General features: G+C 38.4%; 1 protein-coding gene across 2 annotated transcripts in view; it reads left to right on the plus strand.

Moving 5' to 3' along the window:
• LOC126092012 (serine/arginine-rich splicing factor 7-like) overlaps positions 1-11,945 on the plus strand; it is a 30,590-nt gene extending 18,645 nt beyond the window's left edge. For both annotated transcript variants that reach the window (XM_049907392.1, XM_049907393.1), the window contains exon 6: positions 10,790-11,945. In XM_049907392.1, the coding sequence (XP_049763349.1) occupies positions 10,790-10,844 (55 nt within the window). In that variant the 3' untranslated portion in view covers positions 10,845-11,945. The remainder of the gene's footprint in view (positions 1-10,789) is intronic.
• The last annotated feature ends 723 nt before the right edge of the window (positions 11,946-12,668 follow it).

The raw sequence follows: 12,668 nt of genomic DNA on the forward strand, positions 1-12,668 counted from the left end.
TGCGTCAGAAGGCTGTAGTTCCTCCTAAACTATACAGCCTACCCAAGATCCATAAGAATGGGGCACCTTTCCATCCCATTGTAAGTAACATAGGAGCACCTACTTACCGTATTTACTCGAATCTAAGCCACACTTTTTTCCGCATTTTGTAATCCAAAAAACCGCCTGCGGCTTAGAATCGAGTGCAAAGTAAGTGGAAGTTCTGAATAATGTTGTTAGGTGCCGCCACAGCTAAGTTCTGCCGTCGAATATATGTAGCGCTACACAGGCATGCTTTGCAGGCACAAAGACGCCAAAACCTTTGCGTCAGTAAATAAATTTTAAAAAAAGGTTGAAGATGAGCTTTTTTCTTCGCCCCGAGTTTTGACCACTGCATTTTCATACATTATCCAATGAAGTAAATACAAATTCCGTATTGTTCATCTTCGAATGTAGCAGCATTTCAATGTACTACGAAAATCCGACTGAATTTTTTCCTACCTGTGAGAAGAGATAGTTGCTAATAGGAACTTTTATGTATTGTGAGTCACTTGCAGTATTTTCTTCACCATAAGAATAATACAAATATAAACATTTTGCCATGTATTGTTTCGTGTTTGCTGCTAGCTCATTGAAATCCTGTATGCCTAATAAACTACGAAACTAGAGTGAGTCAACAGCAAATGCGGAAGAATATACCTATCATGTCATGTTTATATTCGTATTATTCTTATGCCTAATAGCGGTACAGTCAGAAATGAAGCACGGCAATTGACTAGATTTTTAAATCTAAGATGACTCTAATTTCTGTGCAGAATGTAATGTACTAAAGAGGCGTCTGCAAAGATTTTCAAACAGAGAACATTTTTTGCTAAATTCTCGTTCAGAACATCTTCTATCATATACAGTCTATTATTTGGTTCTTGTTGATCATTATTGAGAAAGCAGGAGTGTAAGTCACAACAAATAGCGGTCTCTTGCCATTGTTTCGCTAATGAGACGATTCCTCTCTTTTGTTTTTTAATTGTAAGCGGCGGTAGCGTGCACAAAAGCAAGCCATGCTGCGAGTGGCGACAGGTCGTAAACACAGATTATCAGAATGCGACAAACAATGCATGACACAGTACAGTAATGCATTTTCAGCTTGGAGTGACATAAACACCTATAACAAAGAGAACGGCACTTATCAGATCAAAGAAAATAAGCAGTCAATTCAAACCAGACGAAGCACGTGAAAAAGAAAGGCTACCCATATAAATACGGACGGAGCGCCTGACGCATAGCAGTGGCTACCTGATAAAGCTTGACTGCTAAGATTACGACTCGAACCAAACTACTGTAGCCGTATCGTCATTCATTTGACCTAAATTGTGTCTCATATTACAATGGACCAACTTTGTTTCAATTTGGAAGTGCGGCCTAAAACTTTTCTCTCCCCTTGAATTTCGAGTCTCACATTTAAGGTGCGGCTTAGATTCGGGAATTTTTTTTTTTCCTTGATTTAGAGTCTCATTTGACAGGTGCGGCTTAGATTAGAGTGCGGCTTAGATTCAAGTAAATACGGTATTTTGTTGCCAAATACTTGACATCACTATTGGGACTTCTCGTAGGCAAGTGCGACAATCACATTCAAAACACTGAAGATTTATAAGTCGCCTGAAAACTCTTAGATAGCAATCATCGGGTCTGTTAGTTTCGATGTTGTGTCTTTATTTACAAAGGTGTCCTTGCAGTACTCTTTGGAGCACACCAGTAACAAGTTTGAAGAGGACATAGTAGCATTATTTAAACACGTGTTTACTTCAACATACTTGTTATTTCATGACCAATATTTTGAATAAGTGGACGGTGTTGCCATGGCAAGCCCTCTTTTCTCCTATGGTTATTCTGAGAGACAGGTACGTAATGCATTCAGGCCCAGGTGAGTTCAGTCTATGGAGCAGAATATGAAGACACCCACCACTTTGGCCTTTTTGCCATATTTTGGTGCCGTGTCATCAGGAATCGGAAGAGTCCTAGGAAGACATGGAATTAAGTGTGTTTTTCAATCATCTGCAAAACTGAGAAACCTTTGGGTTCGGTTAAGGACAACCTTGGCCTAAGGAAATGTGGTGTGTACAAGCTTCCTTGTCAATGTGGGACAGTGTATATAGGCCAGACATGCCGCACAGTACAAGAATGCTGTGATGAACATCAGTGCCATACATGTCTTCGTCAACCGGAAAGGTTGGCAATTGTGGAACACTGTCTGAATACAGGACAGCGGATGATTTAAGAAAAGACGGAAGTTTTATCCCTGGCATCATCATTCTGGGATTGCGTCATTAATGAAGCAATACATATCTGTACAGCCGATAATGTCCTCAACAAGGATGCAAGATTTCAGCTGAGCACAGCCTGGAACCATGCATTGGCTGCTATTAAGTCACAATGCGAAAATAAAGATTATTTAGTAACAGGCCCGTCATAAACATTGATCTAGTACGGCCGTTGGTGAGTAACGTCTGGCTGCAATGTTGGCAAACGCAGCGTACTATGCAGCACGGAGACCATCTCTGCGATTTTCGGTGGAGGGAGTTTGAATGTGGCACCATCTATCTGCAAATCATTGTGCATGCGCGATTCCCATGCCTGCGCATTTTTCCCTTGCGTATTTGAGAAACGGATCGTCGACGGGTGGATACCGTCAGTCATACCAGCAAGGTGGAACCACCTGAAGATGTCGGACAGTTGCTCCAAGGAAATACTGTGGAATTTGCACAACGTGATCCGGCAGCAAACCTGTGAAGACTATTTATTATACCTTACAATACTGTTTGTGATGAGCTACTGTAGCTTGATTGTGACTACTTCTAACATTTTGACATAATTCCTGCTTCATTCTACGTGATATTCTTATCCCACTAATCAGCCACCCGAGCTGCCTATTGCTGCTAGTACCCCATTCAGAACGTTCTAGTGGAAATAAACTCTCAAGGAGCATGAGAAATGTGTTAAGGAAAGCATTATATTTATCATCTATGTTATTGGCACAATAAACATCCTGCCACTCTTGTTCCTTGACAAGGTTTAAAAAACTCCATTGCTGTTGGATTAACTTTCCTACGTAGTTTGTAATTATATGTGGCATTTGAGTACAAAAGCCTTTTAGTGTTAAAATTTGTGCATCATGGTCTGAAAGGCCATTCACCCTTTCACTAACAGAATGCCCATCTAGTAATGAAGAATGAATAAAAATATTGTCTATGGCTGTGTTACTGTGCCCCTGCACCCTAGTTGGAAAAACAATCTGCATCTGATTATATGCATTTAGGAGATCTGCCAACATCCTTTTTCTTGCACCTTCATATACAAAATTTATATTGAAGTCACCACATACAACTAATTTCTGGTACTTCCTACAAAGTGAATGAAGAACCCCCTCTAGCTTCAGAAAAAATGCTCTGAAGTCATAGTTAGGGGACCTATAAACAACAATTAGAAGTTAAGTTTCATTAAATCAACTGCCCCTGCACAATGTTCAAATATCTGTTCAGTGCAGTGTCACGATAAGTCTATGGACTCAAATGGAATACTGTTCTTTACATACATAGCCAGTCTGCCACACTGTAAGGAACTCCTTGAAAAACAACCAGCTAATCTGTAATCTGGTAAACGAAGCCTCTGAATTGTCAAATTATTTAAGTGGTGCTCTGATATACCAATAATTTCAGAGTCAACATCTATAAGCAGTTCACTAACTTCATCTCTAATACCTCTTATATTTTGGTGAAATGTTAATTCCTTCTCTACTTGGAAACATATCATCCTCTGAAGGTGAGCCTCAGTAGAGGGACTTCTTTAAGCAGGTATACCTATCAGCTGACTTCAATCTAAAAAAGGTGCAGCTCTAACACCAACTACTACAGGTATTTTTCCATGAGTGATCCCACCACCAGCCACTACACTGTCACCTATAAGCTTTACCAGCCTCCCCTTCCCATACCTGTTGAGGTACAGCCCATGCCTAGTGAAATCCGACCTACTGATAGACCCAAATGACACCATTGAAATGTGACCCATGCACTCTGCCAACAGCAACCCCCTCCAGCCCCATATTAATGTGCCTAACAGCTGCATTAAGATTAGGTCAATCATGATGCTGAAACAGTTGCACGAAATGCACATTAGTGCCACCAGTTTGAGTAGCGATCTTTACCAGGTCACCACCTACATCATATTCCCTGTCCCTATCAAGACTGTTCCCTGCTCCACCCACTGGTCGCTACCTGATCCTCCTCCGTAAAATTCCTACACAAGCCCCCTATGCTGTCAGTCACCTGAACCAATCCTGCACTAGGGGTCACAATGCTGGTGACCTGGTACTCACTCCCCAACACTTCTGCAACTGCTGGCCCACAGCTGCGAACTACCTAGCAGCAGAACCTTCTTTCTGTTAGACTTTGCAACTGACCTAGGCCTCCTAACTGCTGAGGACTGCTGCATGTTCCCTACATCTACAGCTACAAGAGGTTCCTCTCCACTTAATTCTGACAGTTGGTTAAATCTGTTGAATGTATGCACAGTATAACTGTCTGAATACCACCTCCTCTTCCTAGGTTTATTTTTGCCAACTGCCAGTTCCCATTCCCTACCACCCTTCACCCTCCTCAATGTATCTAGTTCCTCCTTTGTGCATTGTAACTGCACCTGAAGGGCCGCTCCTGCTCCTACATCAACTTACTTCTACTACAGACTCTATGTTCCCAGGAGAGTATCTCACTAGAATGCCCACTGACTTCCCCAGTATATTCTCCCCAATGAAAATATTTTTAACAAATCCCACACAGTAACCCACTACTCACATACGTATGACAGAGCCCACACTTCTCACTCATGGTAAAAGTTTTCAGTTACTGAAAAAACTATAGTCCTACATTACCTAATTTCAGTTACACCTGTAGAATTATTTATAGAACTAACAATAGCAATCTCGAAATTCTCTGACAACTAAGAAAGCAGCTACTTGTATTAATACTACTGCACCACAGCCAATACCAGTACCAACAAAACTTCACAAAATTATTAGCTAGAACCAAAAATTCAAGCAGCCACTGGAACACTCAACTAAGTTAAAAGCACTGAATGAAAATTTTACTGAAATGTTTCACTAGAAACATTGAGAAATGTCAGCTGAAAACTAAAGCACGAAATTTACTAAACGACTTCAACACTCAGAAAACTCTGAGAACAAACACAGCTAGTGGATGTTTCCAAAAATTTATTAAATTGTTATTTTGCCAGAAACAGCATGAAACACTGCTGAAAACTATTAAATTTAATAACTGTATAACAGTGCACAAATAACTTTGTTAGTACTTAGCTACAGCAGCAATTGCACGCTACATAATGTAAACACACCACTGAGGTGTGAGGCTTGGATGAATGACTTAAGAACACTCATGAATAAATGACCACTTAGGACTAAAACTTAATAAAATATTGACGAGCAATTTCAACAGTAGTCCAGCACGTGCGATGTCACATCAAAGATGCTACTGATACATCTCTTAGTTTACTAGATCAGCACAGAACATGTCACATTGTGATTAATAAAATTATAATGTTAGAAAATTGGTTCAGGTAGTAATTGAAAATATGATTATATTTTTCAGAAAGGTGTAACTAGTGGTGTAAAATGCCTAGGCATTTGTAGGTAGGAGCAAATGCCTGGATTTCATAAAGTCCCAGGCATTTATGCATTTTAAAGTTCAATTGAGAAGTGGCACTTATAAAAGGAAAATTTAAGCTGATATTTTGTATTGGAAAATGTTTTGCAACACTGCTTCTTCAGGGATTGGGTAACCATGTTGAAGAAGCTGCTTGAGAGTTGGGGAAGAATAATTAGGAGAAATAAATGGATGTAAACATGAATTTTTACGTTTTTAATGAGGTCAATTCTTGGGGTAGTATATAATAAAAAGAGGGCACTCAAGTTTAAAAGTAAAAGTTTGTGAAGTGGTTAACCAGCTGGCTGTTAGATGGAAGCAGACAGATGGATAATAACAGAAAAAAGCCTCCCATACTGTCACACGCGAGCACCCAGCATTGTGCTAGAAATAGTGATGTAACTGCCAGAAAAACATCGGAAGATAAACCTGAAAAGGTTTGAAAACTGGTCCATGGAATGATAAATAACTATTCATAAAAGCGACTGGTTGCAGTTTTATGTATTTACATTCTATTAAGTTATAAAACCAACAGAAATGCATTAATTGCCTGAAATTACCAGCCACTTGCAAGAATAGCAATAGCACTATTATTTACTTAGAATAACTGGAATTAGAGTGAATATTCCAATTTCACAATTTCAAGAGTTGTGGATTCTCTATGAAGGGGCTATTATTAAAATAGAATGGTTCCAGTGTTTTGGGCATTGATTCTTTGTTGTTAAATCATTTTTTATGTTAGTGTACTCATTTTATCTTCACAGCAGTGCAGTCATACAAAAGTAGATAAAGGAGCGGAATAGAAAACTAGAATCTCTCAAGTGTTGCTACATTTGACAAACCATTTTTTGTTTTTTACTAAAAACAGTTCAACATTTAAGTGTACATTTGTCATAAAGAAATACATGCTACTTAGAGAGAGAGAGAGAGAGAGAGAGAGAGAGAGAGAGAGAGAGAGAGAGAGAGAGAGAGAGAGAGAGTGCGCACTGGTAAAATTAAAAAGGATATTATAAATGAAAAGCAGCTGTCAGCAACACATGACCTTCCTTGGTACAACAAGTTCATAAATTATTTTATTCTTGTAGTAATTTTTTTTATAAATGTCCAGATTTTGGCATTTAAAACTGCTTGGGCCAAATTCCCAGGCAAATACCTGTTTATAAATGCCCATCCCAAATCACTAGATGCAGTTGCTGCTCATCTAATGTTTACCTCTAATTCACTTCTATTGTTTTCCACTGTATGAATGACCTTTGCACAGAGCAGATGTTGACTGAAGATTTAGTGCAACAAGTTTCTGTACAAGATACTTCTACAAGTTCTGCAAAATCAATAGGAACTTTTTCGACTGTTCAGATTGAGTAAAATACATGTAAACTAACAGTACTACACTGTGATTTAGAGAAACCTAAATGTGAAAATCATACTATATTACAGTCTGCTTCACGAATGATGGTAACCTGCACAAGTCAAGGCATGGACAGGAATTGCAGTGTTCCGTACAACAGTTGCAATACGCATGTAGAGGGGCTTTGCAGCTGAAGGAAATTTGTATCTTGCAAATTCTCTTACTTGAATTTGTACAATTTGTTGCTTACCACTATCATTAACCACACAAATTATAACAAACACAACAACAACAACACTAAATAATATGCTACAGTTACTGTTAAATGCCTCGCTGTGCTGTAAAAATCTAATCTTGTCCTTATGATCCCATTTTGAGCGATAAGTGGGGGTTGTTTTATATTCCTAGAAATTCTTGTGTTGTCCAAAGATGTAAAAAGCCAACTGTTTGCATTACATAAGGCAGAAATGCCTCTCTCAGTATGTTATTTCTTAAAATATACCTGCTCTGCATTCTCAGATAATGCTTGTATAGTAACGGAGCACTGTAGGTCTATTAATAGAATGTGGAGAAAAACCAGGGGTAAATTGTGTTGAGATTCTTTGTAGTTATGTCATAACTTCAAAAAAGGTTTTGTCTCAGTTGTTTAGTCACTAGTAGTGGAGAATGGCTACCATATTTTGTAGACTTCCAGATGCATTTTTTCCTTCAAAAAATTACCTCAAAAATTCAGATGCATCTTAAATTTAGAATTGATATAAAAATATCCAGTGTTTGATTTAAAATTCCCGCCAGTCTTAAAAATGGCCGTGTATATGCCGCCACAGGAAACCAATCTCTATCAGGCAACATTGGATTCAACTGGCAGCAGCAGCAGTATACCGATGTGATGAACGTGAATTATGGGGATTCACAAGCTTGCTAACATTGTCTCCCTGCTGCCCTGTCATCACAAACCCAGAACACTGTGTAGCATAGTATGTATCATTGCAGTCTGTGGTACCAGTGAACTTGAACTGAAAGTGATTTGTGTTATTGGTAACAGTGTTTGTGTTAGTTGCTGGTTTTTTAATGGAAAAAATAAAAGGTATTCATATGATATGGCTTTAAATTGAAAGTGACAGTATATGCTAATACATGGAAACAGAGCAGCTGAGCGGCATTTTGGCCTTCCACCGACTGAAGAAAAAAATGAGATTGGCATGCTGGGAAAGAACAGAAAAAATGGTTGTGACTAAATGTGCAAATAGAGGATTGAATGCAAAGTGGCCAAAACTAGAGATGTACTGAAATGGATTAAAGGACTCCATCAAAATTGCATTGGAATTACAACAATAATTATTAAAATACACGCTCGCAAGCTAGTGCTGCAGTGAAACTTTGACAGATTTTAAGGTTGGAGTTGGTTGGTGTACAGGTTTATGAAGCGTCATGGACTTAGTATGTGAGCTAAAACAATGTATCAGAAAATGCCACAAGAGTGTGAAGAGAGAATATTATCTTTCCATCACTTTATTATTCAACAATGAAAGAAAACCATTGTGGAGCTATGCCAAATTGTGAATATGGATGAAACTCGTGACATTTGATGGGCCGAGTAACAGAACTGTTATGAAAGGTGCTAAGATTGCAACTATAAAAGCAAATGGACATGAAGAAATGCACTATACTGTTGTCCTTTCATGTTGTGATGATGGTACTAAACTTAACCCAGTGTTCATTTTCAAGTGCAGAGTGATGGCTAAACCTCCTGAAATACTGCCAGGTGGTGGTGTTCACATGCGTGACAAGGGTTGCATGGATGAGGCTGATACGAAATTATGGATTAACAGAGTGTGGGAGAGAAGGAAAGGTGCTTTTTGAAAAAAACTTTTCTCCTTATGCTACATCAGTTCAGTAGTAATTTGAAGAATTCTGTGAAAGAGAAATTTAGACGGGGAAATACAGAGCTTGCTGTTATTCCAGGATGACTTACTTATCAATAAATAAACCTTGTGAAGTGTGTGTGTGTGTGTGTGTGTGTGTGTGTGTGTGTGTGTGTGTGTGTGTGTGTGTGTGTGTGTGTGTGAGAGAGAGAGAGAGAGAGAGAGAGAGAGAGGGGAATGGAACATATGGACGACGGATGAAACCCATCATGCCGAAGGGTTCTCTAAAACTTCCTACAATAAAAGAAAGAGTCAGAGGATAAAACAGTCATGGTCTAGAGTAAGGGAAGGTGTTATTGTTAAATCTTTCAAGAAGTGCAGCAATAAGTAACACTCTCAGTGGCAGTGAAGACAATCTTTTGTATGAAGAGGACGGCGACGAGGAGGAGGAAGAAGAAAATTCAGATGATCTTCAGCCTGGCTTTGCAATCTAACAATGAAAAAGGTGCAAATGACACTTTAAATAATTGCTTAAAAATTAAGTTGTCTTAGCTGGTGTAGTGTCTTATGGTCCATAAAATATGATACTTATTTTCATATGGAATCAGAAGAAATAGACTTTAGTCTCGTAAGTGCGTAGTTCTTCTGTGTCAGTCGTCATGTTACAGATCAGAAATAATTGATCACCAGCGAAATGTTTCACATCATATAATGCACAAAACAATGTGAAAAAAACAAAGAAATGTATGCAGATGTTTCAAAAGTTACTTAACTGTAGTGGAAGTGCTTTCCTCAACCTTCAACTAGGTGGAAGGAAATCTAGGAATTGCTAGCAAAGGTAAAAAGTACTAAATATCTAAAGACGACGACTTTGATACAAAAGGCAGAACAAGTCTGGAAATTAAAAGTATTGCAGGATTAAAAAGATTTTCAATTTTGTAAAACAAATACTGAAAATATATTGAAAATACCCTGACTGTTGCCAGAAAACCATTTGAGATTGGCACCTTCCATATGAATGACAGTATAGAATACAATTACCAGTTTTTTCTTTGGAGGAGCTCTGTGCTGCCACATGGTGATTTTAAAAAGATCATGAATGGTGTAGAAAATAGTTGTCTGCAGGAAAGTTGTAAATACCCTTGCTGTTTTGGGTTTGGGACTAATTGTATTTTAGTTGATTTAGTACAGGACTGTTTTAAAATAAATGCTACTTGTCGCTTTGAACTGCTTCATCAAACTTGAATTCTGTGGTTGTAAAAAAAATCACAACGTACCACAGCATGTGTGCTGTTTGCCATGAAAATGCCAAGCCTCACTACGCGACCAACAGGTTGGTCTGTCTTTAAAGATAATGCCACCTCTGGAGGCAGCTCTTACTAGCAAGGTACAAAACTATTCTTGGTTGGACACACTTTCTTACATATTTGAAGACATAGTAAAATGACCTGCCAGATGGCAAAAACTTACCTACAAAATGAATGATTACTTAGTCAAAACACACAATAAAAAGTTAGAACAGACCTGTTTGAGCCATCACTCAATTGTAATTAAAACCTTTGTGGAGCATTAGACTTAATGTTACATTGACATGTTCTTAATGTAATGCTGGAGTTGCTCACAAAAGTTATCTTGCTAATTGTACATAAGATTTGAGAAAATATTTAATCAGAAAGACTGTAAAAGTCTTACGTAGTTCAGCCGTTTTGTTTTGGCACAGTAGAGGGTCGTCAGTACATGATCTTCCAAGTATTTAGAAATAATACTTAGTACTGAATCCTTGCTATGCTTTATCTGTTTAATATTACATATTAGATTAGTATGGTTGTTATTTTTTTTAAATATTTCATTTGTCAGTTATCAGGGTTTAATTATACATTTATTTTCAGGGCACGAGATTCTCCTGATCGCAATGGGGATGTTAACACAAATGAACGGGATTGATTGCTTTGCTTTAACACTCATCTTGGACCTTCTGGTGATTTCTGGGAGGCATCTAGACAGCTTGGAACTTCCAGATTATATTTTTAAGTCACTCTTGTAATGCTTTTAAAATGTTCCAGCACTTGTTTGACTAAAGAATGAATTAGGCTAAGCTTTATTACTTAATGTTTCTCCATATGTTGTATTGAGTACTAATTTTGCAGTACTCACTGCCAGTGTTAGATTTGGACATGCATTTTGTAAACAGTGTACCTTTTATAGGTTCCTGTGAACAAATGCAGCAGGTTTGTATTTAAAAACACATTCTATACTTTTCTTATAAACTATTGAATGGATCAGCTCGTATACTCACATGAAGTATAGTTTCCTATAGTGTGATTTGACAGAGATTTTTATTTTTGATCTCACTGGAATGATAGTTAACCACTTCAGTACTGGGCAAAAGTATTTTTCAGTTCAGTTCTGTTATGTAATTTTGGGCACCAGCCTATAATAAGATTGTAAGCTCCTTTGCAGTAGTACTAAGAACTTCACGTGTTTGCCATATCAAGAGCAGTTGTCTTGTGGTGACAGTTGAGTGATGAGCCATTCTCTCTCTCTCTCTCTCTCTCTCTCTCTCTCTCCCCCTCTCTCCCTCTCTCCCCTCCCCTCTCTCCCCCCTGTTCCTTTCCATCTCCTGTTCACCCCACCCTCCTGTTCCTAGAGAGAGAGAAGGGGGGCTTGTTTAAGTGTACTTGTTTGATTTTGCAGATAGTTAATACAAATTTAGGAATGTACCTGCCTGTGAAAATAACAGGTACACATGACAGGTCAATTTTCAGCATTTACCTTAGATTCTGTAGTTTGTACTCATACACATCATAATAACTGAATTTATTCAAATGCTTGTCTTCTCCATGATTGGTCATACCTGTATTGCGACAGCTGTCTTTAACTTAACAAGTGTGTAGTAAATCAGGTGGGTCCAGTAGGACAGTGATAGCTGCAAATAAGGGGAAGGCTTGTGTGCCACAAATCCTTTAAATTCACTTCTTCATGTGAAGTTCTTCTAATGAAGTGTACTTAAATGTTATGTTAATAAAGTATCTTTTCAGACATTGACATTGTGGAATTACTTTGTACCTTGTATATTCAGCAGTTTTGACTATGGAGCGAAAGGATTCATTGTGAGAATAGTGTGAAGTGCACTGAAAAGACTGTTTGACCAGAATTAACCCTTCCACTGCTGTGGACGTGTACACATGATCTGTTACACCGTTCTCCAGTTGCTGTGGTCACATATAAGTGCACCACTTGGGCTTTCCATCAGTGCTATGAATGTGTGTATGCATCCAGAGTTGCCGACCTCTCTGCTGCAGATGAGTTACTTCCACATCCCTGAACAAAAAGGTTTAGGGAGTATTTATTGTACAACATATGTACCTCATTGTGTGCTATCATTTGCAAAAATCCTTGCTTCAGTGTCTTGAATTCTTTGAGATTATGTGACTGTTCTTATGATCACGCGATTTGCGACGTGCAAGGATGTTAATGGGTGCATCGTGTGTGACTATCCATTGGATATCAACAATGTAGGAAAACATAGATTGCTATTTACTGTAAAGAAGGCATGTCAAGTTGCAGACAGGCACGATTAAGACACATGTAGCTTTCAGCCGCAGCTTTTGTCAGGAAAGATACACACAAGCACACCTTCCACAAATGACTGCCAATTCCAGCATTTCGAGTCAGAATGGATATCCATTGGATTAAAACCCAATAACTCTAGAATTTTCAGAGACTCCCTTGATGTAAACAGAGAATGGTCAGTGTATACATCCTACT

Source organism: Schistocerca cancellata, chromosome 7 (assembly GCF_023864275.1).
Source record: "Schistocerca cancellata isolate TAMUIC-IGC-003103 chromosome 7, iqSchCanc2.1, whole genome shotgun sequence".
Taxonomy (NCBI): Eukaryota; Metazoa; Arthropoda; class Insecta; order Orthoptera; family Acrididae; genus Schistocerca; species Schistocerca cancellata.